Source organism: Lepidochelys kempii, chromosome 7 (genome assembly GCF_965140285.1).
Source record: "Lepidochelys kempii isolate rLepKem1 chromosome 7, rLepKem1.hap1, whole genome shotgun sequence".
Lineage (NCBI taxonomy): Eukaryota > Metazoa > Chordata > Testudines > Cheloniidae > Lepidochelys > Lepidochelys kempii.
Genome location: NC_136386.1, coordinates 81,872,936 through 81,896,510, shown reverse-complemented (window position 1 = coordinate 81,896,510; position 23,575 = coordinate 81,872,936). Strand labels below are relative to the sequence as shown.

General features: G+C 41.9%; 1 protein-coding gene across 2 annotated transcripts; it reads right to left on the bottom strand.

The window, feature by feature from the left end:
• Positions 1-310: 310 nt before the first annotated feature.
• Positions 311-22,303, bottom strand: LOC140914808 (nucleolar RNA helicase 2). 2 transcript variants are annotated; one of them, XM_073353501.2, is made up of 15 exons: positions 21,863-22,303; positions 19,982-20,257; positions 18,424-18,499; positions 15,371-15,549; positions 12,555-12,672; positions 11,294-11,479; positions 9,778-9,941; positions 9,293-9,442; positions 7,803-7,964; positions 6,855-6,974; positions 5,565-5,638; positions 3,098-3,257; positions 1,804-1,938; positions 1,128-1,172; positions 311-575 (listed from the first exon to the last, which is right to left on the bottom strand). In XM_073353501.2, exons 1-15 carry the CDS (start codon positions 22,286-22,288, stop codon positions 384-386), a joined length of 2,463 nt encoding a protein of 820 aa, XP_073209602.2. In that variant the 5' UTR covers positions 22,289-22,303; the 3' UTR covers positions 311-383. The 2 variants fall into 2 exon arrangements, with proteins under 2 accessions (XP_073209602.2, XP_073209603.2); XM_073353502.2 differs by having other exon boundaries at positions 9,778-9,923.
• Positions 22,304-23,575: the final 1,272 nt, after the last annotated feature.

Genomic DNA, 23,575 nt, shown 5'->3' with positions numbered 1-23,575 from the left:
TTAGTGTTTTAATGCGAGTCAGTCATTCACAGCTGCTGTGCAGACATACCCAAAGAGGCAGGTTCTTAGTGTGACACTCAGTCCTAATACATATAGGCAGAAAGGGATTTCATTCAAAAGTGTGAATTGTTGGCTTATATTTTTAAAGCTACACATTTTCAAACATGTCCATCAGGAATGGAAGTCAGTGGAAGAAAACAGCAAGATCTTCTTTTAAAATGAACTTTATGTCACTTCAGCAAGTAGATTTTGTCGCCATCCTCACTTACAGAAAAGTGACTGGTTTAACAAAGTAACAAAAACAAAAGGGAAAGTTCAATAGATTTTAATTTCAACAAAGCAGGCATTATGTAGTCCCATAGCTACATCAACTGAATTAGTTACTAAAATGCTCTGTGAAAATTTCGTTTCTGACCTCCGTTTTTGAATCTGTTATTTTTGTTAAAGCCACCGCCTCCTTGCCTCCCGTTCCTGAAGTTAGAGAAACCTCGGCCTGCTTCACGCGGAGTTTCTTCTAGCTCAGGTAACTCCGTTGCTATGGACAGCTGCCAGCGTCTTGAATCTTGCCATTGCTCCTGATCAAACAAGTTGAATGCATTTAAAGAAATCATGAAAACGTAAGAACTGAATTTGCATGCCTGCATATTCATAGAAGTTATTTCAAAACCAACCTAATCCTCACCAAACTAGTTCATCAGATCCATCTTATGGACAAGGGTCAACATTCGTCTTTAAAACCCTTACAATTCACAGTCATGGGACGAAGGAGAGAACCACCCCAGGGGAAGTTGGTTACTATTAATGCCCTCAGTTAGCGGAGCGGGCAGCAGCCAAAAGGCCAAGACACTATGTAGACAACAATGCAGGATTTTGTAAAGAGGAGGAAGGGAATGGACAGACAAGCAAAAAGTCAGAAGCAGCAAAATAAGTTTAGTTAATGAGAGCAGCAGGAAAGAGTATATTTTGTAATGAATGTGCAACCCTCTTTATGCACAAAAGTTTCAGACTCTCTGCAAAAAACTGCAAGCCTTATACTACCATAGTATAAGCATATAACTAGCAGCTACAGTATTTGGCTTAAATGTCCTCAAAAGGATTCTAAAGGCCCTCCAGCAAGAAGAACATACCTGTATTTGACTTTGCTCAGCTGTACGGACATCGAAGCACACACCCTAAACACAACAGAGATAATATTCATTTACTCTCCAAGCTGGCATCCAAAGAGAGAGACATTGGAACACTAACTTCCGATAACAGACTACAACTATAGCAGAGTGCCTGCTCTATTTTGAGAGTGCCTTTTTATATTCTAAAATTTTTATTTCCGACAGATTTGCCAAGAAATGAGGAATCAAATGCTTGGTACTGACAGCAGCCCCACTTCCTGAAAGTAATGTATCTGTTCAAAGGTAGGACATGAACTTCCTGCAATGCAACTTCTTTGTCAATGCTCTTCACAAAGGAGTAAAGTGACCCAACTGAGCCAAATCGCTGAGTGGCTGATTTCAAAGTATGTACAGACCAGTGTAGGCATTGAGAAGAACAACTTGTCTATTTTATTGATGAAAGAGAAGCAATTTCAACCCATTAGTGTAACACGATGGGTTCCCATCTGAAGTGAATTTCCTAACTTCTCTGTCATTGGATCACAACAGAGGCAAAATGTAGAAAAATCCACCCTCCTCTCATAGACACAACTTTGAGTGGTCATGGTAGAAGCCAACACCTGCATTAAAAGGAGAAGATGCCCTTAAATTCCCAAAATAAACCAAGCATACAAAACAATTGGATAAACCATCTCACCATCTTTCCCTTGAGAAAACGCATTCTGGTAATTTTATTGTCTATTTCATCACCAAGCTGTTCTTTTAGTCCTCGCCAGGCATAGCCAATGCTGTGCATCTCTACCGAACATTGTAACGTCATCGTCACATAGCCCTTTAAAAACAAACAAACAGTGAAATGTGTTTACAATGAAGGAGTAAACCAGATTGTGGCAGACAGCGTCCAATCTGTCGAATATGAATTCCAATATAAATCTTTGTGGCTACTGTAATATTTAAGGCTCTACTGTTCTGCTAACAAGTAGGCTGTTTGGAATAAAGGCACCCTCCATTTGCATGCTAATGAAAGCCTTCAAGAGAAAATGAAGTCGAGCTAGAAATACACATTGGTATCAGTCTTTAGACTGAATATATTTGTTGGAAGTGGGGGAACAGTTATTAGGTGCACATCAATATCCATTTATAAAATTACAAAAGGAAGAGACATGAGAACTTAGTACAGGCCAATATAAGGAAAGGAAATCCAGATGGCTATGTAATAAGATGAAATCTACTGTACTGACTTCAAAACAGTTACCCTACAAAGATGAACTGGAGTTGGGTAGCCCCTGCCCACGTCAAAGAAAGACAGAGCTTTTCTACAGGGTCTTCCCTGTAACAATATACTCCCAGAGACTACCTGCTGGACTCTTTTTCCTTGAAATATGGTGGGACTTGAAACATTTTCCAGAAAGACAGACTAAGCCAGCAGCAAAAACCATCCTATTGGCTCAAGAAACTTTACTAAAGTTTTCCATGATAATATCACACTTTTCTGTAATTGAGATCGGAGACAATTTATGCATCCTTTTCTTAGTGCTGGTTAAAGGAAAATATACTCACTAGTTTCAAGTTCCTCTGTTTTCTGAACTATGCCACTACGATTTGATTTTAGTTAAGAAAACTGGAATTTGATGTAAGGTCGACAATAGCTGCAGCTCAGGCACCTAGTTGGGAAAGCAACCAAGGAAGCTCTGTTTGGACTGGGCTAACAACCTGAGAGTACCTCGTTAAAGGAGAATGGAGGCAGCAATCTCTATAACTAAACAGTGCCAGAAAGTGATGGTGAGGGCCAGTTTCAGACACAGGGAGCTAAAGGGTATCAGGTCTTGTTACACTTACTCAGTACATTTGCTGACAACACTGCTTACCATTCAATACACAATCTCTCTCTCTAAAATGGATAGAATATTTACCCCTCTCACAGAGGTGTTAGGAGGATTAGTTCATACAGTGCTTTGAGCACAGTAGTGACATGCAACATTATTATTTACCGCATCTGAGTTGAGCAAGGAACGCTGTTCAATGGAAGTAGCCCCAGAAATATGGGCTAATGCTGCAGCCAGAGCTTCCACTGCCCCCTTTTCCTCTATCAGCCGCTGAGCTGACTGTTTGAAATAGTCGATGGCAGAAGGAGGAACGGAATCCAAAAACCTACGTATTTACAACAAAGATTTGATAGGTCAATATACAGAAAGCCAACATTACAAAATTCAATTGTGTGTGAGAAATTTTATTAACTTGTTAAGACTAATGCAAAGGTTAAGGCCAAGAATTTCAGAAGTGACTAGTTATTGTTGGTGCTTCAATTTTTGTGCACCTGTCTTGGGTACTGTCAAAGGGGCCTGATACTCTGGAAGTGGCAAGTCCTCATCTTCTGACAATCTAGCCTCTTTAAGGCGTCTCCCAGTTTGGCACCCAGTCACTTGGAAAATCTTGAGCTAACCACCCAAGAGAAGGCTGTAACACATGCAGAGAGTGCCCTTTGCCCCAAGAATACTCTGTATCACCAGTGAAGCCGATTCCTGATTTATGCTCCACACAGAAGGTCCTGTAGTGATCATCCTTTCATCAAGAGCAATAAACAGATCTCTGTTTAGCATCTACCAATGCCCTTCTGTAGCACGCCATAGTGTCACTGATGAGCTGAGCAAAGCGCTTTCTACTCTCAGAGCAGGCTGCTTCAACACACTGACACTTACCACTGACACAGGGAGCAAAGCTGGGGGAGGCAAGGTGCGGGGGTTAAACCTGCCATCTCCAACACGGCAGTGCATACCAATAGCTCACTAGACAACTGGTTCTCAACCTCTTCCATGCTGGAACTCCCAGTCCCATTTAGCAACATGAGAAGAGCAGGGTGGTCACAACCCCAGATCCACCCCCTCAAGTTATATTATTAAACCTCTGCCAATCTCAGATTGAACAAATATTTCTAAACCATACTATACTGGCAAAGTTTATTCTTGATATACAGCAAATACGAACTATTAGATTGTAGTCAAGGAAATTCTTAGAAATATAAAATGTTATACCTATTCATCTTAATTAAGAATCATAGATATTACATTTAGAAAGGGCCTATTTGGCTGGCTAGTTGATCCTACCGCTGCAGTTATTGATGGATACAGGAGACCCTACATAGGTGCAGCAATCACTGACTTCAGTGGCTGTTGTAGATGCACAACTGAAGGCTGATTTGGGTCCAAACTTACAAGTATCAGATATGTATGTTCAAGTAAGTCAAATTTGACACTGACTAGTAAACCACCTTTCTCTTGTATGAAAATGACATATGGAAAGCATCAATACATCACTCACAATATGAAGGGGAAAAAGCTTTCAAGACAGCGAAGCAGGGGTGTGAATGAGGGGGGATAGGGGGGGATGACAACAAGCACAGGCACGGACCCCACTAATCATTATCTGGCTTTGGAAAACTCCTCTGGCCCCAGGGGAAGAGAAAGTTCCTCCAGCCCCCAGGGCTGTCAGGAGCTGACAGCTCCTCTGGCCCTGGGGCAGGGGCACCATTTACGGAGGGTATCTTCCCCCGCGTTTCGTACCATATGTCTGCTCGCAGTGCACACCCAAGCAGAGCTCTCAGCTGCAGCCCTGAGCCAGATTCCCTCCTCCAGGAACCCGTGTTCTCCAGAGCTCATCCACCCGATCCTCTTCTCTGCCTCCCCCAGTCAGCAGCTGAGATGATATGGTGCGACAATCCTCCAGGACAGGAACGGGCCAGTCGAGGGGGGAGCACAGCGTCCCCGGTGGTGGGAGCACAGGATATCCTGTGGTGGGGGTGGGTAGGAGAGGGGAGCACAGGGTCCCCAGAGCAACAGCAAGTGCCTCTGGTCCTGGCAGGAGCACAGAATGTGTCCTCCCAAAAGGGGTCAAATTTTTACTCTTGTGCAAGTCCCTGCAGGGAAGCATGAGGAAAATGCCACCTGGAAGCAATTTCCACCAACTAGGTGTTAGATGTGTACAAAGCTAGGACTCACACTGAACAGACTAAAAACAGCAACACTAATAATGAATCTGATATAGAATGCAGGGTGTGAGTTGCAACAAATACATTAACTAAAAGGGTATTCTAGTTATACTAAATATAGTAACAATTCTTAAAAATCAACAACAACTGATAGGAATAAGTCAGTTTCCCTATATGTAAGCAATTTTTTGTTCTATTACTTGCAGTTAGGTTTGGTAGGTTATAATTTAAAGTTACTTTTAACCACATATATTTTTAAACAGGACATTTTGCTGTGTGAGGGGCTGAAATACACAGGGGCATACTGCTAATATCTTACTAAAATCAGCCAGCGTGCACATGTAAGGCAACTGATTTTATGAGAGAGAGAGATGTATGACTGTATATGTAACAGAATTGAGTCCAACATCTCCATATATTTTTCTTCTACAAGTTCAAGACATCTCGTAACTGTGGACAGATAATGAACATACCTGATAGCATCTTTACTAGAAGCTTTAATTATATCTGTGGCTGTAGGCACACCCACATGCTTAAATGTAATGCCCTGAAATTGAGAAAAGAAAATGAATTAGAGCTCAAGGTCTTTTCCCTACAATACGCAACAGAACCAAACTCTCGTCAAGTCCTGTTTCCAAGGCCACCATTCCCTTACTAGTCCTAAGCAGCAAATCCTTTGTTCAATCTTTATTTAACCATGACAATTTAAAAACTATAAAAAGCCTCTCTTGTATAAAATAGAACACATTAAAATTATTCCTATTTTTGTTAATGTGTGAGTACCTGTGTCTTGATCACATATTTGAATCAAAGACGTTAGAAATGGAAAAGACTCATTAGATCAGAGTCCAACCCCACAACACAAGACATATCAGATTTAGACATAAGAATGATCTTAGCCAAAAGCCAGTATAATAGTTTGTGCAATGTCAATGGATTGACACTGAAAACAATTTAATCATACAGTGCAAATGTATTTAATCCTCAAAGGAAACTGAAAGCATGAGGGACAGAATTAGGCCAGAGAACTGAGACAATACTTGGTTCAAGGCTCTGCTTTTACTATATAATTTTTACCTCTTTCCATTAAACACTCCTAAAGTAAGTCAAGTTCTTAGATGAATGTTTAATACATGCCAAAAAGAAAGAACCTAGGATTCAAAATTCTCTGTTTAGCTTTCAGCAGCTAATGACACCCTGAAACAGAACAGGAAATGCAAAAAGTGGGATTTCTACCTCTAATCTTTGTAGGGATTATACAACTCTAAATGCAAGCCTCGGCAAATAAGTGAAATAGGAGAGGATTTTCAAGAATTTCATTTTAATTTGTAAATTTAAAAGCCTGCACGTTACTGATTCAGTACCTTCAATGCTTTGACATTGTTTTCAGAACAGCCTTTCAAGTTCTCCTTTAAAAATAGATTTTTGTAGTACACAGAAAGAACATGTAATCGTTCCACAATCTATCAGACACCAACTACTAGTTTTAAAAGTATATACACAAAGTTTCACATGAACAAGCCTTGGCAAAGTTATATTTGGAGAATAGGAAAACCTGCAGAAGACAACACAGCACAGTACGTAAAAACTTTTCAAAGACTAGTATTACCATTTTAGGCCCTGCCTATTGCTGGGTTGGAACTGTGTGGCCTTACACAGCACTTGACTATGAGGTTCCCCAAGAATATATGCGCACAGTGAATTTTTAGATATTCAATGACTGATTAAACAAAAACAAACCCCAAAGAAAGCTAGACGGTTACCGCTTTTTGTTCTACGTGTCTTAATTGATCTTCTTCCTTTCGCTGATAAAAACAGATACAAATTCCAGTCCGTCCAGCTCTTCCTGTGCGTCCAGACCGATGGATATATGAATCCACATCCTTTAAAAATAAAAAATTAACATGAACACATTTAAGTTTTTTAAAATTAAAAGGCCTAGAAGGTTTCACAAAACATCTAGAAATTTTAAAAGCATTCTAGAGTTTTTTTTTTAATAAAACCCAGGGCTCCCTTATTCCTGCTGTATAAGGAGATTTTGTAGGAGGGTTAATGATAACAGGTTTAACTATCCAAAAAGATAGTAAACATTAAAAAGAGAAAGCAAGGTTCAAATAAAGAGGGAAGTGTCTAGCCAAAAAAGGAACAACAAAACCCAAAGCAACTAATCTTGCAAAATCGGAAAACAAATCTGATTCGCGCAATGCAGCAGTCTGTGTGAAATAAAAGGTTTCCAAGAGGGATGCTATACTGTGCTCTTGGAAATCTGTTTGGAAATGAAGTGACCCTCCTGACCTTGGAGGGAAAGAGTAACACCAGATTCAGGTAAAAGACTGGAAGTATCATAAACTTAAATGACTAAAGGCTTTATACAATCTGAAATTTCAGTGGAAAAATAGATGGAATTCAAAATAGATTTAGAAATATTGAAAAAGGGCTTCAGAAGATATATTAAAAAAAAAAAGAGGGCAAACACCTACATTTAATTTAATCAAAAAATAAATGCTCAACAGGAAAATTTTACACCTGCAGTTAAAGAAAAAAAAAACTCACTGCAGCACTAATCTTAAATTCATACCATCAGTAAATCAACATTTTTTAAAAAATTTGATGCAGATAAAGTAATCATCTGCTGTTGTTGTTTTGTCATATAAAAAATGGCTGACTCATTTTTTCTAAAAAAAAAAAAAAAGGGCATACCCATTTCTTACCTTTGGGGGTGAACTCTGTATGACCAGGTCAACTTCAGGGATATCTAAACCACGGGCAGCTACGTTGGTTGCAACCAGAACTTCAAATGTTCCATTTCTGAAACCCTTTAATGTGATCTCTCTCTGTTTCTGTGGAATGTCACCATGCAATGACTGGGCATCCTGTCAAAAGAACAGATCATTAAGACTTCATCCAACAGAGGTATCTAGGCAGCAGCAACCCACTGACAATAGTGGCACAATTTGCTGTTCCTTACCACCCCAAAACACTGTTCACAGCAGTAGATAGCATCAACCGTGGCGCTACATGCTTTACAGGCCGATATGAAGACAAGAGACCTGATCCTAATTCACTTTAACTGGTGTAACTCAGGAATAACTCAGTTGAAAACACAAAAACTTGAAATATAAAACTACTATGAGATGAGAATCAAGACCAAGGTCCCTGCCCTGAAGAGCTCCCCACAGGCAAGAGAGAACATGGCACAAAATTTTCAGCGACATGGCCAAGCCCAACTGACCAGTCTGAACTGCCTCTGGTATTTGCAAGAAAAGAGGTGGTGCCTAAATTTGTCTAATGGGGAAGAGATCAGGATCCAGAAGTGGGAATTCTCAATGCAATATGGAAAAGCAGAATTTATTAAATACAACACAACTTCACACTCACCTAGCCTCAAAGGGTTAATATTAGCATAAAAATCTCAAGTGTTTGTGTGTGTCACTCTACAACCTTGTTGAAGTTATTAGCATATTTAGCTGGTTTACTGTGAATGAACTACACAGAATTTCTACATGCACAAGTAGGAGAGAAAAAAGCAAGCCCACAGAACTAAGCATGTCTAGCCTGTACAGTAAACCCCATTTAACTAAATACTAAATATATCTGCACTTCCCCATTCCCTCTTTTCCTTGATTTTAACATTCAACATCAAAACAATATCTGCTCTGTAAGAATCCAGGATTATTATTCATTATGGGTAAAATTCATCTACGTGCAGAAGGCCTGCTCAATATACTCTACAAGGCCTGAATTAATGGTTCAAGAGGATTTTTTAGAGGGTGAGTAGGCCTTTCAGTCTTAGGATAAATGCCATACTGTGTTTATAGGACACCCTGTATCCCAAATACCCATTATTCAGATGACGCATGGTTGTAAGAACCAGGAATCCAAACAGCATGTTAATATAAGCTGTGATGTCTATTCCTTTATTATTTCTTATTATATAGCGTCAGCAATGTGTTTTGCACCATACAGTAGACACAAAATAAAATTCCTGTCTCCAAGGATCTTGCAGCCAAAAAGAAGTTATCATTGTTATGGTTGAGGAGAAACTTGCAGCTTTCTGAAATGTCAAAAAAACCCGGCCTTGTTGACAAAACATGAAGCCTACAACAATAAATTCTATTTGTATGGCTGAGCTCCCATCTTCATTTCAGGAATTTCTAGCCTTGATATTTACAACCATGACTACCTCTTCAGACATCAATACCTGTTTAATAGAAGCATTCAGGGCCAGTTCACTTGCATCCTTTTTAGTCTCACAAAATATGATGGTCCGTCCATGACTGCCACTGTAAACCTGAATGACATCCCCAATAACTGCTGCTCTCTGAGACCAGTGACACTCTATAGCCAAATGCTGTTAGGGAAAGAAAATATGCCAATGTTATATCTGCTGTCATTCAGCAGGATATCAGCTAAACTTCTTTACACAAAGACAACATTTTGATTAAAAAATCCTCTAAAATATTTAGGATTTTATTTAAAATAAATGAAAAAACCAAGAAAACAAAAATTTTGTTTTCCCACATAAAATTATTTACAAAAAGCTTTATGTTAATTTTAATCACTGCCAAAAGAAAATTAAGCTTTAGTTACTGTAATATCATAGCTTTTGAAGATCAGAACCATAACCCATATTATTCATCCTATGTATCCCTAGCACCTATACCACGCAGTAACAAAACTACTTACCTCTACAGTCATAGCCGTCTTTTGAGTCTTCTTTCCAATAAGGTCAAACTGTTCATATCTAGATTTCATGTATTTTTTAGCTACATCATACACCCAGTGTGGACAAGTTGCAGAAAACAGCAGTGTTTGGGGGTTGTCTTCAGAATCTTTGAAACAACACATCACTATCAATAATCCAAGTAGTATTACAACGTAAGAACTGATGTTTCATTACAGATTCCATGTTATAAGGACTAGTTACAAAGCAAAAAGCATAAATTTCAAAATTTTGAGAAGGCTAATAAATGTATACAGGAGATGGAGAAGTATGTAATTTTAATATTGATCAGCTACAATAATCAAAGTATAATGAAGAGTTACATTATACTTTGTAACTGTGAAGAGTTACAAAGGGGTTTCACAAAACTAGGTGACTGGGCAACAAAATGGCAGATGAAATTCAGTGATGATAAATGCAAAGTAATGCACATTGGAAAACATAATCTCAACTATACATACAAAATGCTGGGGTCTAAATTAGCTGTTACCACTCAAGAAAGATATTGGAGTCATTGTGGATAGTTCCCTGAAAACATCTGCTGAATATGCAGCAGCAGTCAAAAAAATTAACAATGTTGGAAACCATTAGTACAGGCATAGATAACAAGTCAGAAAATATGATGCACTATATCAATCCCTGGTACACCCACACCTCAAATACTGCATGCAATTCTGGTAGCCTCATTTAAAAAATATATATATTAGAAGTGGAACATGTACAGCGAAGTGCAATAAAAACAAGTACAGGTATGGAACAGTTTCCACATGAGGAGGGATTAAAAAGACTGGGACCGTTCAGCTTGAAAAAGAGACGACTAAGGGGGGATACAATGGGGGTCTATAAAATCATGACTGGTGTGGAAAAAGCGAATCAGGAAGTGTTATTTACCCCTTCACATAACACAAGAACCAGGGGTCACTCGAAATTAATAGGGAGCAGGTTCAAAAAAAAAAACAAAGGGAAGCACTTCTTCACACAACACATAGTCAACCTTTGGAACTTGTTGCCAGAGGATATTGTGAAGGCCAAAAGTATAACTGGGCTCAAAAAAGAACTAGATAAGTTCATGGGTCCATCAACGGCTATTAGTCAAGCTGGTTATGGATGCAACCCTGTGCTTAGGGTGTTCCTAGCCTCTGACTGCCAGAGGCTGGAAATGGATGATAGGGGATGGATCTCCCAATAATGGCCTGTTTTATACATGCCCTCCGAACCACCTCGCGTTGGTCACTGTCGGAAGACAGGATACTGTGCTAGACGGGCCTTTGGTTTGATTCAGTGTGGCCACCTGTATGTTCTTATATTTCCTATTGCTTTGACCATGTTAGTTTCAAATGTTTCAATTGATGAGGCTTCCACCATTTCCTTCAAAAAAGTATTCCAGTACATACATACACACACACACACACATATATATATATATCAGAAAAATTTACTTTGCAGACAATGCAATACTCATAAAAATTCAGTATTTACCTTTTTTGTAAGCAAATGCTAGAATTTCCTCCACTTGTTCAGCAAAGCCCATGTCCAACATCTGATCAACTTCATCCAAAACAACATGCTTCACATTGGAAACGTCCAGCTTGCCATTCTGAAGGTGGTCTTTAATTCGTCCTGGAGTCCCAACTAAGATGTCAATGCCGTTTTTAATATGTTCAACTGGAAGAAAGGGCAGCAAAACAGCACATGTGTAAGAATGCTTAAAGATCACAGAATTTCTAGGGCTGGTAAACTACTATCAATTTACAGTAATACTTCTCATTTAAAGACTAGGTTGTTAATGCCCTAAACCTTTCACTTTTGGAGATAGGATTAAATCAGTTTAGGTCACAAGTAAAAGGAGTCTGGCGGTGGTCTGTGGCTTTCTATAAGGACTGCTATCCTAAAACCAAAACTGATAACTTAACGAGAATGCCTTCTGCCAAAATCTTCATTTTCATTCAATTCACATTTAACACCATCAGGACTTCATCATAATTTACAGTCTCTCTACTCCCAACTGAGTTCCCACTTTTTTTCTTTTTTAAATAAAAACGTGACAATCTAGCCAATTGTTTCTTCTGCAGTTCTTGCTGTCATTCTACAGTGCTGACGTCAAGTGGCAAGTTCAAGGCTGAGCTCCTTAACATGCTCTCCAATCACATTTGAGGTATCTGAGCCACAAACTACTGAAGCTGAAAGCAACATTACAATATCCTTCCTTCCTTAGATATTTTTAAGGTTAGGGTTGACAAAGCCCTGGCTGGGATGATTTAGTTGGGGATTGGTCCTGCTTTCAGCAGGGGGTTGGACTAGATGACCTCCTGAGGTCCCTTCCAACTCTGATATTCTATGATAAGATGGCAGGCACAAATGAATAGACAAGAAATGGTTTGATTTGTTCAGTTTCACTACCCTCTAAACTGGAACACCATCACTTGGGGTTTAAAATGAACACTCTGCTTTCCTTGGACAGTCATCTGGCCCCAGCGTTCATCCACTCAGGAACAAGATTATTTCTTTATAAATTTAAAGCAAATGTTATAACTTCTGAAGAAAATAAATTATACATTTGGATAGCGATCCCCTAGGATTCTTTTGGTAGAGATGGACCCAACCTGAACTACCTTTTCTTTTTTAAACAATTTCAGTTTTTTACTGAAGTGAAACCTTAAGGAAAATAGACAGTTTTATTCCCTGAATGATTCTCATGAAACAACAGCAGATATCAAAGCGACTTCTAACATGTACTTACTTTGTCCATTATATGGAGTTCCTCCATAAAAACAAGCCACTGTGAGTTTCTTTGTGACATCCTTAAAGTCCCTGGCTACCTGGATTGCCAGCTCTCTCGTTGGAGCAAGAACTAGCACCTGGACAGAATGACAAAACCATCAGAAATGCAGCCACTTGGTGATTGGTATCAAATTCCCCACCCTATCAGGTAAGCTGTTCTGCAAAGTTGATCTGACGCTGCCCCCTTGAATTTTCTCCTGTTTGTAAACAGCTGTGGTTTTATGCCACGTTCAGCACGATGGTCTCCAAGCTCCTCCTCATCATTCAGATCACACTCTCAACCAGAAGGAGACTGGTACATCATGGCTTTCATAAACAGTACGAACAAGCAGAACTGGCATAGCTTTCTCCAAGCTAGCACTGGTGTTGACTTGGGAGCCACAACGAGCTATCCAGTGCCATGGACCTCAAAGAAAGCTTGGGCCAAAGTTAGCAGAACCCAGATTTATGCACTACTAAAAGCTGGTCTGATCCCTTCCACTAACCTTGGTCACAGTACAAATCAAAGGAGAGCCACCTGCAATTGTATGGGTCACATGTCCCACAGAATGGGTTAGATAAAGTGCCTCACACTTATGTGAACCTTTACCTTTAAATTTACTATTCATTTATTTGCCCATGTTATTAGTTGAATTTTCTTAGTTATCCAGTGTTAATTCTTGCTGTTATAGTTATTTTTCTGTCCATTTTGTTGCTATCACATTTCAAGGACACATAGGTTAGCATAACCAGATTTTAAGCACCAAGAAAACGATTAATAAAAACTGTTACTCTGATATCATTGCTAAATGACAGTGTACAGAAAATATAATTAGAGAGATCTCTCTAGGACAGAGGTGGGCAAACTACAGCCTGTGGGACCGTCCTACCCAGCCCTTGAGCTCCCAGTCGGGGAGGCTAGCCCCTGGCCCCTCCCCTGCTGTTCCCGCTCCGCTGCAGCATCAGCTCACTGAGCCGCCAGCGCTGTGGCCCGCTGCTCCTGCCAGGGAGTGCAGCAGTGTGGCTGTGAGCTCCTGCAGCTCTGAGCAGCATGGTAAGGGGGCAGGGAGGTCGGATAAGGGGCAGGAGGTTCCAGGGGCAGTCAGGGGATGGGGAGCACTGGGGGCTGGATAGAGGGTGCAGTCAGGGGACAAGGTGCAGGGGGTGGTGGATGGGTTGAGGGTTCTGAGGGGGGCAGTCAGGGGGCGGGGGCCAGGGTGTTTGGGGAGGCACAGCCTTCCCTACCCGGCCCTCCAAACAGTTTTGCAACCTCGATGTGGCCCTCAGGCCAAAAAGTTTGCCCACCCTTGCTCTAAGATTTCCAGATTCTTCAGAAGTATGGTGCAGACCATTCTTTTTGCCACACTTTCCTCCCCATCACCAAGGAGGATGAATTAAGGCAGACTAAATGTTTAGCAATAGTTACACCATAATTATGCCTTGAATTATAAAATACACCTAATGAAGCCTTTTAAAAATGTAACTTTCATTGATATTTCTTACATAACAGCAGTGTCTCTGTAATATACTTCACACTTATTTAGCTATTTAGGAGTCTGAAATGCTTTAACACACTAGTAATTAATTCTCAAACATCTCTGAAAGACAGGTAAGTGTCTGACTCATAATACAGATCAAGAAATTGAGGCAAAGAAGTCAAGTGACTTGCCCAAGGCTACACAATAAGTTATCAACAGAAATGGGATTATAAAAATCAGGAATTTCTGACTCCCAATCCTGTATTCATTTGTCTAGATCAGGTTGCCTTGTTGTTCCTGAGTGGCACCCAGATTTAATTGCTGAGGACAGTACAATTAAGATAGTCGTAAAAGAATTGTACACAATAAGATAGCTCTCTAAATCTATAAATTTTCTAAAATTACGATGATGACCAATGCGCAGTTCAGTATTAAAGGACAAAAAGGTGCATAAACCAAAATTTTGGGATAACAAGAGAGCTGCTATTTAATTTATTTTAAATAAAACACTGAAGTTTGAAGCACTCTAGTGAGCGATCACTGTCCCCACCTCCCAAATGAATTGCAATTGTTAGTCCGTAAGAATTAAAAGATAATATCAACCAGTGAATAATATTCTTACAAATCTTTCAGACAATATTTTATAATGTGTACTCTAAAGGCATGGTAGAAGGATGGAAGAGATGTGTTTTTATTCCACAAACCACAACAAAACTGGTTGGACTAACTATAAACAGACCAACCTTGACAATACCCCTTTATAGTGCACTACCAGTTAAATCACGTGCTTAAATAGAAGCATAAAGAACATTTATGCCAGGACTTGAAATCATAACTTAAGCTGTCCCAATGTGGAGGGAAAAAGCAAGTGTCATCCTGTAGTTTATATACAGGGGCAAGAATAATTTGGGATAACACCAGTTTGCCGGTCTGCTTCATTTTTATGAGTAGGAGAGGTATCAAACCATACAAGAAACCTGCTCACTAGGCAGCTAAGAGCAGAATATTTGTATATGCTCATATGAATACAGCAGATATGCCCTCCCTCTTTTCAGCCTATTACACAATGAATTCAACATAATCACAAAGAATCATAAAGCTGTGTATTTTGTCATCATTAGGATACTGTGAAGAAGTATCATTTTGTAAACCCTATTTTGAAGAATGTTTTCCAGGATCAGAAGGAGCATTTAAAAAAGGGAGTAAGTGGGAAGAAAGAAGGGGATATTTTTAATAAGAACCAAAAACTATTATAAAAATCACTTTCAAATATTGCCATAATTTAAGCCATCAGTGAGTCCTTAAGTGGCTAAATTACCTTTGGTATGCGGCCTCTCTTCCTCTCCAGTGTGTCTCCCTGAAGTTTTTCAATCAAAGGAACAGCAAAAGAAAACGTTTTCCCAGTTCCAGTTCGAGCCTGAGCTATCACATCTTTGCCATCATATATGGGCTGAAAGGTCTTCGCTTGCACAGAAAACAGGTACTTTACTCCTCGAGCTACAAGACAGTTCAATATACCTTTATTAAAAGGTGCCGTGAATCCACAATAAGCTGAGATAGACATCTGAAAGCCCTTTTGTATGATAATGAAAAGCAAACCAAATTCATGAGACAGATCATGGCAAGTCCTGCATCTGACAGTGGGTGCAAATAGTAAATACACATTTGTTTTCATTTCTACTATACTTGGCAAAACATTTTTTTAATCTTTTTCTGGGAGCAAGATTTGATATCTGGGGTAAACGACCATTTTTTGCTACATCTGATACAGAACAGCAACAGTACATGCAACTGACTTTGATATCAGTCAAGGTTGTGGGACTTTTTTTTGTTTTTAAACACAGAAGCACATTAAAACTTGCAGAAGTTTGAAAGATGCTGTACAAAGAGGAAAACATTAGGGTGGGTAAAAACTGGCCAGTAGTACATACAAATTATTAATGGTGTGACTTCAGAACAAGGAAAGTTTAAAATGGATTCCTGTGTGTTGCTTTAAACTCTACCAATACTCAACGATCAGAATAATGTGAACTCCGTAGTGATTAAATTCACAGAATATACTAATCTAGGATAGCAGATCAGAGAGAAGAGATCAAAATTGCCAAATGATCTAAAAGTTGAGACAGATGACCAGTTATAAATTAGATTTAATAAAGATAATTTAAAGTACTACCCCTGAAGAAATAATATGCACATATATAGAATGGGATAGTTTTTCAGAAAATAGTACGCAGAAACAGATATAGAAGTTACAATAGACAATATAAGTGACAACCTCACAACATAATGCTAATCAGAGGGAAAAAAAAAAGTAAGGCTGTCAATTAACTCAAAAAATTAACTGCACTGTTAAATAGAATACCGATTGAAATGTATTAAATATTTGTTGATGTTTTTCTACATTTTCAAATACATTGATTTCTATTACAAGACAGAATACAAAATACAGAACAGAAGAATGCTCACTTATTATTTTTATTACAAATATTTGCACTGTAAAAAGGATAAAAGAAATCATATTTTTCAATTCACCTCATACAAGTACTATAGTGCAATCTCTTTATCATGAAACTGTAACTTACAAACGTAGATTGTACTTTTGTTATATAACTGTACTCAAAACCAAAACAATGTAAAACTTTAGAGCCTACAAGTGCACTCAGTCCTACTTCTTGTTCAGCCAATCACTCAGACAAACAAGTTTGTTTACATTTACTGCCTGCTTCTTATTTACGATGTCACCTGAAAGTGAGAACATGCATTCGCATGGCACTTTTGTGGCCGGCGTTGCAAGGTATTTACGTGCCAGATATGCTAAACGTTCATATGCCCCTTCATGCTTCAGCCACCATTCCCGAGGACATGCTTCCATGCTGATGATGCTCGTTAAAAAAAATGTGTTAATTAAATCTGCGACTGAACTCCTTGGGGGAAAATTGTAGGTCTCCTGTTCTGTTTTACCTGCATTCTGCCATATATTTCGTGTTATAGTAGTTTCGGACGATGACACAGAAAATGTTGTTTGTTTTAAGAACACTTCTTTGAGTTTTGTCAAATCTGCTGTGGAAGGTACCAATGTGAGATATCTAAAAATAGGCTCAGCAATGGGCCCCAAGGTTTAAGAATCTGAAGTGCTGTTCAAAATCTGAGAGGCACGAGGTGTGGAGCACGCTTTCAGAAGTCTTAAAAGAGCAACACTCTGATGCGGAAACTACAGAATATCAGGGTTGGAAGGGACCTCAGGAGGTCATCTAGTCCAACCCCCTGCTCAAAGCAGGACCAATCTCCAATTTTTGCCCCAGATCCCAAACGGCCCCCTCAAGGATTGAACTCACAAACCTGGGTTTAGCAGGCCAATGCTCAAACCACTGAGCTATCCCTCCCCCCAAAACAACAAAAAAGAAAATCAACCTTCTGCTGGTGGCATCTGACTCAGATGATGCAAATGAACATGCATCGGTCCACTCTGCTTTAGACTGTTATCGAGCAGAACCCATCATCAGCATGGATGTATGTCCTCTGGAATGGTGGTTGAAGCATGAAGGGACATACGAATCTTTAGCACATCTGGCAAATAAATAACTTCCAACACCAGCTACAACAGTACCATGTGAACACCTGTTCTCACTTTCAGGTGACACTGTAAACAAGAAGCAGGCAGTATTATCTCCTTCAAATTGTAACCAAACTTGTTTGTCTGAGTGATTGGCTGAAGTAAGACTGAGTGGACGTGTAGGCTCTAAAGTTTATCATGAAAGTTGAACTTACAAATGTTGAATTTTTACAAGAAAAAACTGCATTAAAAAATAAATCAATGTAAAAGAGACTGCACTACAGTACTTGTATTTGGTGAACTGAAAAATACTATTTCTTTTGCTTTTTACAGTGCAAATATTTGTAATAAAAAAATATAAAGTGAACATTGTACTCTTTGTATTCTGTGTTATAACTGAAATCAATATCTTTGAAAATGTAAAAAAAATCCAAAAATATTTAAATAAACGGTATTCTATTATTGTTTAGCAGCACAATTAATCTTTTTAATCGCACAATTAATCTTTTTAATCACTTGACAGCCCTAAAAAAAAAGCAACTGTCTTCCCACAGTTTATATCTAGAAGCAACGGTATCACAGAGGAAATGAATCTGCCTTGATGAGACTGCACTTGAAATCGTGTAAATGTGAAACCCCCATTAATGGGAGCAAAGGTGCCTAGTGGTTACAGTGGGATGTGAGAGTCAGGCCTTCTGGTTTCCATCCCTGCTTGTGTCACTAATACAGAATGGCTTTCGGCACATTATTTAAAAAGATACTTGCGATCTATTTGGAACCACCTTTTTGTTAGTAAATTTCTTCTCCACAGAAGTTACCTTTAAGAAGCTCAGCTGTTTCTTTGGAAATAGAGAAATTAGAGAAGGCACCTTCTTTCTCCTCTTCTGTCAATTGCTGTTAAATTAAAATAAAGCGACAGATTAGGCACAAGGAGACAGTCATTTTACTATACTACTGAGTTCCACAATATTTTAACCCAAAAGAAAATAAAAAATAAAAAACTTCTCCAGAACAGTCTCACCCATGATCCCCTGGGTATATGGGGGAAAAGGAGACCCTCAAAGTCATTTTACAACCTTGATAAATGCAGGGCAACCACCATTGGCCCTTGCACCTCAGGCTGCTATTACATTGTGTGTATACACTTGGACTATTTGTGTTCCTCTTGCTAATTAATATTTTTTAACTCACCCCTGGAAAACATTAGAAAATTGTTCTGCCAAATGCAGAAGAAACAAAAACAAACACATATTCACTATTAGCATATATTATCCAGTAAAGAACATTTCTGGATGATGGAACTTTCACAGAGATTTTGCAAATAAATATTTTAATTTAAATTATCCACTAAATGGACTAACTTGAAATTAGCTACCCAACTTCTGGTACAGAAATTGAAAACAAACTACAGGTGATCTACAAAAACACTCTACTATTGACATATACTTCCCTATGTAACATGCAATAAACAGAAGAGCTGCAAGACCCAGCAATATATACAAGAGGTAAACTCAGGGAGCAAGGTCTCTCTGAAACGTCTCAGCAAGACTCTGATCAAACAGGAGAGAGCAACAGAAGGCACTCCATGCTCATTCCCATAAGTGGCATGCTCTCCTTTTGTAATATTCCTTTCTCAGCCTGATACACAAAATCAGATTAATGTCTGATATTTTCTGGCATGAAGGCTATGGACTTGCCTACACAGGAAAATTTACTGTCTTAATTATACCAGTGTAACTCCCTAAGTGCACACTCTTGTTCCAGAATAAGATATAACAACACTGAGTTATACCAGTATAATCATATCAGTAAATTTACCAGTGTAAACAAACCATATATATCCTTCCTTGGCAGGAGATGGATTTACAGATCAATGGTGAGATTTCCCCCTTGCATTTTGACCCCTGTATGCAGGGCAAAGGCTGAACCCAGCATGGGGAGAATTGTTTGAAGAGCAAGAACAGAGGAATACAGCTATAAACAGTTTTATGAGAACCCTTTTGTAAACCCTGGCAGGGATTGGGGGGGTGGGAGTATGTGGACTGTACAGCACTGCAGAGATTCTTGGCAGAGCTGCTGCCCACAGTCAGCTGGGGACAGGCTGTACCATAGGCAGCCCAAATTGTATCAGGGCTGCTCCACCCACCAGACCAGACCAGAAACAAGAGAGGTTAAAGGCTGCTTAAACTTAAAGCTACTTTAGCATCCCCTCCTCCTGGATTGTGAATTCTGTGCTGCACGCACAGAATCTATTATCCTCTGCTAGGACCAGGGATGACAAGCAAGATATTTCCTAGTAGCGCTGAGCACTTCCACCAAGCAAGACCGGTAGATTACATTTTTAAAGCAGGTAAAATTCAGGGTTTCAGTGTGTACCTTTACTGGCTCTTGGTCACTGTCATATTCTGCACTTGATGCTTCACTGGAATTACACTGAGCTTTTGAGTGGACAATGCCATTGTTCATGGACAAGGATTTCACCTTGTCCTCTGGGCTGTTTTCTTCAATCTCTTGATTCACTTTTTCTTTAACTTTTTTCCTCTTTTTAGGTTTAGGAGGCTCAAGGTCATCTTCAGATAGCTCATTTTCCTCTGTTTGGGATTTCAGCTCCTTGGATTTATCACGGAGTTTAGATTTCTTCTCCTTTTTATCCTTCAGAGAGACAACAACATCAAACAGAAAAGGACAAAAAAACAAAGTATATAAAGAAAAGTAAAATGTCTTTAGACTTTTCATCTCTGATGCCTGATCCTCTTCAAGGAGAGCAGGATTCCTTTGTCATCAGAATCTCTCCGGCAGGGCCATACCCCATTTTAATTAAACCACCCCATATTGTAAGAGAATGTTCAGTCACAGTTAGTATTCAGTATCAGTCCTCAAGCAATCGAAGTATTGAATATGAGGAGAACCAGATTCTTCCTGGATGAATTAGTGTCATATGCACCTACCTGTTTACTCGCTCATGATTACCAGATGTAATTATTATTTGCATGACGGGTGCCCCTACAGGCCCCAAATGAGTTTGGAACTCTATTTTACTAGGCCCTGTACAGGCATATCTTTCTTAACCTGAAGCATGTACAATCAAAACAGACACCACAGACAAAGGATGGGAGGGGAAACAGAGGCACCAGGTGATGTGATTTACCCAACCTCATGCAGCAGATTAGTGGCAGCGTCAGGAACAGAACTCTCTACTGAGTCCCAGTCTAATGCCCTATCCTATCCACTGGACCAAGATATTAAACCAAAATCTCAAGCTTCTAGGCACTGACATTTAGAGATCTCCATTTCACAAAAGTCATTTGGGATGGGGTGGGATTAACATGTATAAATGTGCTGACACTATAATCTGAAAGGGTGGGATATTTACACTGCAGCTGAAAGATGTGATTACCGCAGGGGTAGATAGACTCACACTAGCAGTGCTCAAACGAACACTCCGAAAACAGCAGCCTGGAATTGGGGCACAGGTAATGGCTTACACAAGAAGAAAAGGAGGACTTGTGGCACCTTAGAGACTAACCAATTTATTTGAGCATAAACTTTCGTGAGCTACAGCTCACTTCATCGGATGGATACTGTGGAAAGTGTAGAAGATCAAGCTGCCCCAGTCCAAGCCCACCCAACCCCCTGGCTCCGAGCTCAGGTGGCTGGCTAGCCCAAGCCACTGCCCATGCCACAAGGACCACACTGCTATTTATAGAGCCCGACTTAGAGCAGAGCTAGCCCAAGCCCTTCTACTCACGCTGGGAATCACACCTCCCAGTACACATATACCCTAGGGCCAGATACCTTCCGGGGACGGTGACAGGGCGCGCTCGGTGGAGCCCCTCTGGCCAGAGAACACACACGCTCTGTGCCTGACACAGCCCAGGGCTGGCACCTTTCTCGTCCCCGGGGAGACTGACAAGGGGGCAGAAATGCGCCACACCATCGGGATGGCAGGTCGGCGAGCGCCGCTGATTGTTCAGCGGCAAACCAGCGGTGCCGGGCTCTCCGCTCACCCAGCCCAGCGGCGCCCACACCGCGATCCGGACGCGAGGCGCCCACGTGGCGCAGCAATGGAGGCCAAGCGGCGAATAGCACGAGGAGCCTCCGGGCACAGCACGGGTCTGTGCGGGGACCCCCGGGCCCGGTTCTCCCTCCGACCGGCTGCGATCGGGCCCCACCCAGCCGCGCGCGCCCCCACCCCGCCCGGGGGTCCCGGCTCAGGTGGCTTCTCTTCCCCGATGTTTCCGCCTCCATCTCCGGTACCTTGTGCTTCCTCCTCCGGCCCGCCCGGGCAGCGTCGCCTTCCCGGGGGGTCTCGGGCTCGCTGTCGGCTGCAAGGAGGGCGGCTGCGGGCATTTCCTCCGGCTGTTCCCCGCGGAGCTCGGGCAGGGAGCCGCTGCGCTGGTCGGCGGCCGCGGTGAAAGGAACGAGCCCCGCCCCGGGGCCGTCGCACAGGAAGTGAGGCGAGGGGATGAAGGCCGGGGCCCGGGCCCAGGCCCAACCCCAGCGCCGGCCGAGGGAGAAGGGGGCTGCGCCGGGCTGGAGCAGCCGGAGCCCCGCGCGGGGGCCGAGCGGGGGGCGCGCCGAGCCGGGTCCTCGCGCGAGCGGGGCGGGAAGGGCGGGCAGCCCCGCAGCCCCTGCGCCCGGCCGCCCGGCTCCGTACAGCAGCCTGCGGCACGCTGCGCCCATCAAGCGCCCTGGGTGGCCCGGCCGCCGCGCGCACCCGCCCCTTGGCCCAGCGCCCTCCCCCGCCGCCCGCGTCACCCCTCGCGGGGCGCAGCTCAGAAGGAGCCGGCGGCGCCGCCCCGGCCCTGCGCTGTCCCCACACCCCCCGCCGGGGCAGAGCTATGGCTGGTGGATGCTGGGGATGCCCCCCTCCCCGCGAGCCCACACTGGTGGGGGCATTGGACGCCCCCCTGCAGTGTAGATTGTGCCTCAGGCTCTGTGGCTACTCAGCAGCTCGGGTTCTTGGAACTCAAGTCAGCTGACCTGTGTCAGGGAACCCTGGGTTGGAGCGTCTACACTGCATTTTAACCCTAGGTTAAAGCATTTTCTGACTCAGGCTTGAGCCTAGGGATCTGGCAACCACACTGCAGCGCACAGTCCCAAGTCAAAGTCACCCTATCCCGGAGTGCCTGGCACTCCTCCCGCTGCCTATGTCGACACTCTAGCCCTAGACCACGTTGTACTGTGGGAAAACTCGACTGCCCACCATGCTCGTTATAGGAAACGTGAACTGCCCCCCTTCTTCCTCCCCCCACAAGCTGCCTAGCAGTCATTTTGGTCTGTGCACTCCTAGCCATCAGAACCAGCAACATGGAGGAGGCGCCTTTGGATGAACTCCTCCTACTTGCGCTTTCACTTCTGTGTCAGGAAACCGGCAGAGCTTCTGTGAGGCGCTGGTGGACAGTTCAGCGGCGTTTTCTGTGCCACCGAAGGTTCCTGACTAATTTCCTGATGGATCTGCAGGAAGAGGAGGAGGAAGAGGAGGCAGAAGAGGAAGAGTACCCTGTCATCATGGACTCTCAGTGGCAGATGTTGCTCAGTATAATGGCATAACCGCTGATGTCCCCTGTGTAGACCGCCGCTTTTGGTGCAGGGTCACAAGCACAGACTGGTGGGACCACATTGTCATGCAGACTTGGGATGACCAGCACTGGATCCAGTACTTTCACATGAAGAAAGCCACATTTCTGGAGCTTTGTGAGCAGCTTACCTCCATCCTCCAGCGTAAAGAGACACACATGAGGTCACCTTTGCCAGTCCAGAAGCGGGTTGGTATAACTGTGTGGAAGCTGGCTACTCCAGATTGCTACAGGTCTGTTGCCAACCAGTTTGGGATTGGAAAGTCAACTGTGGGTAAAGTGGTGGCAGAGGTAACTGAGGCAATCCGGCGTGTGGTTTACCCCCAGGTGGCGGGCATTAAAGATATTCCTGAGGTAATTGCTGGCTTTGAGAGAATGGGGTTTCCTAACT

Coding starts and splice junctions, on each gene's coding strand:
- LOC140914808 (XM_073353501.2), bottom strand. CDS start 22,288: ATGGGCGCAGCGTGCCGCAGGCTGCTGTACGGAGCCGGGCGGCCGGGC. Junction 3,258..5,564: donor TCTAGTAAAGATGCTATCAG/GTATGTTCATTA, acceptor GTAAATACGTAG/GTTTTTGGATTCCGTTCCTC. Junction 1,173..1,803: donor GTTTTCTCAAGGGAAAGATG/GTGAGATGGTTT, acceptor TGTTGTGTTTAG/GGTGTGTGCTTCGATGTCCG.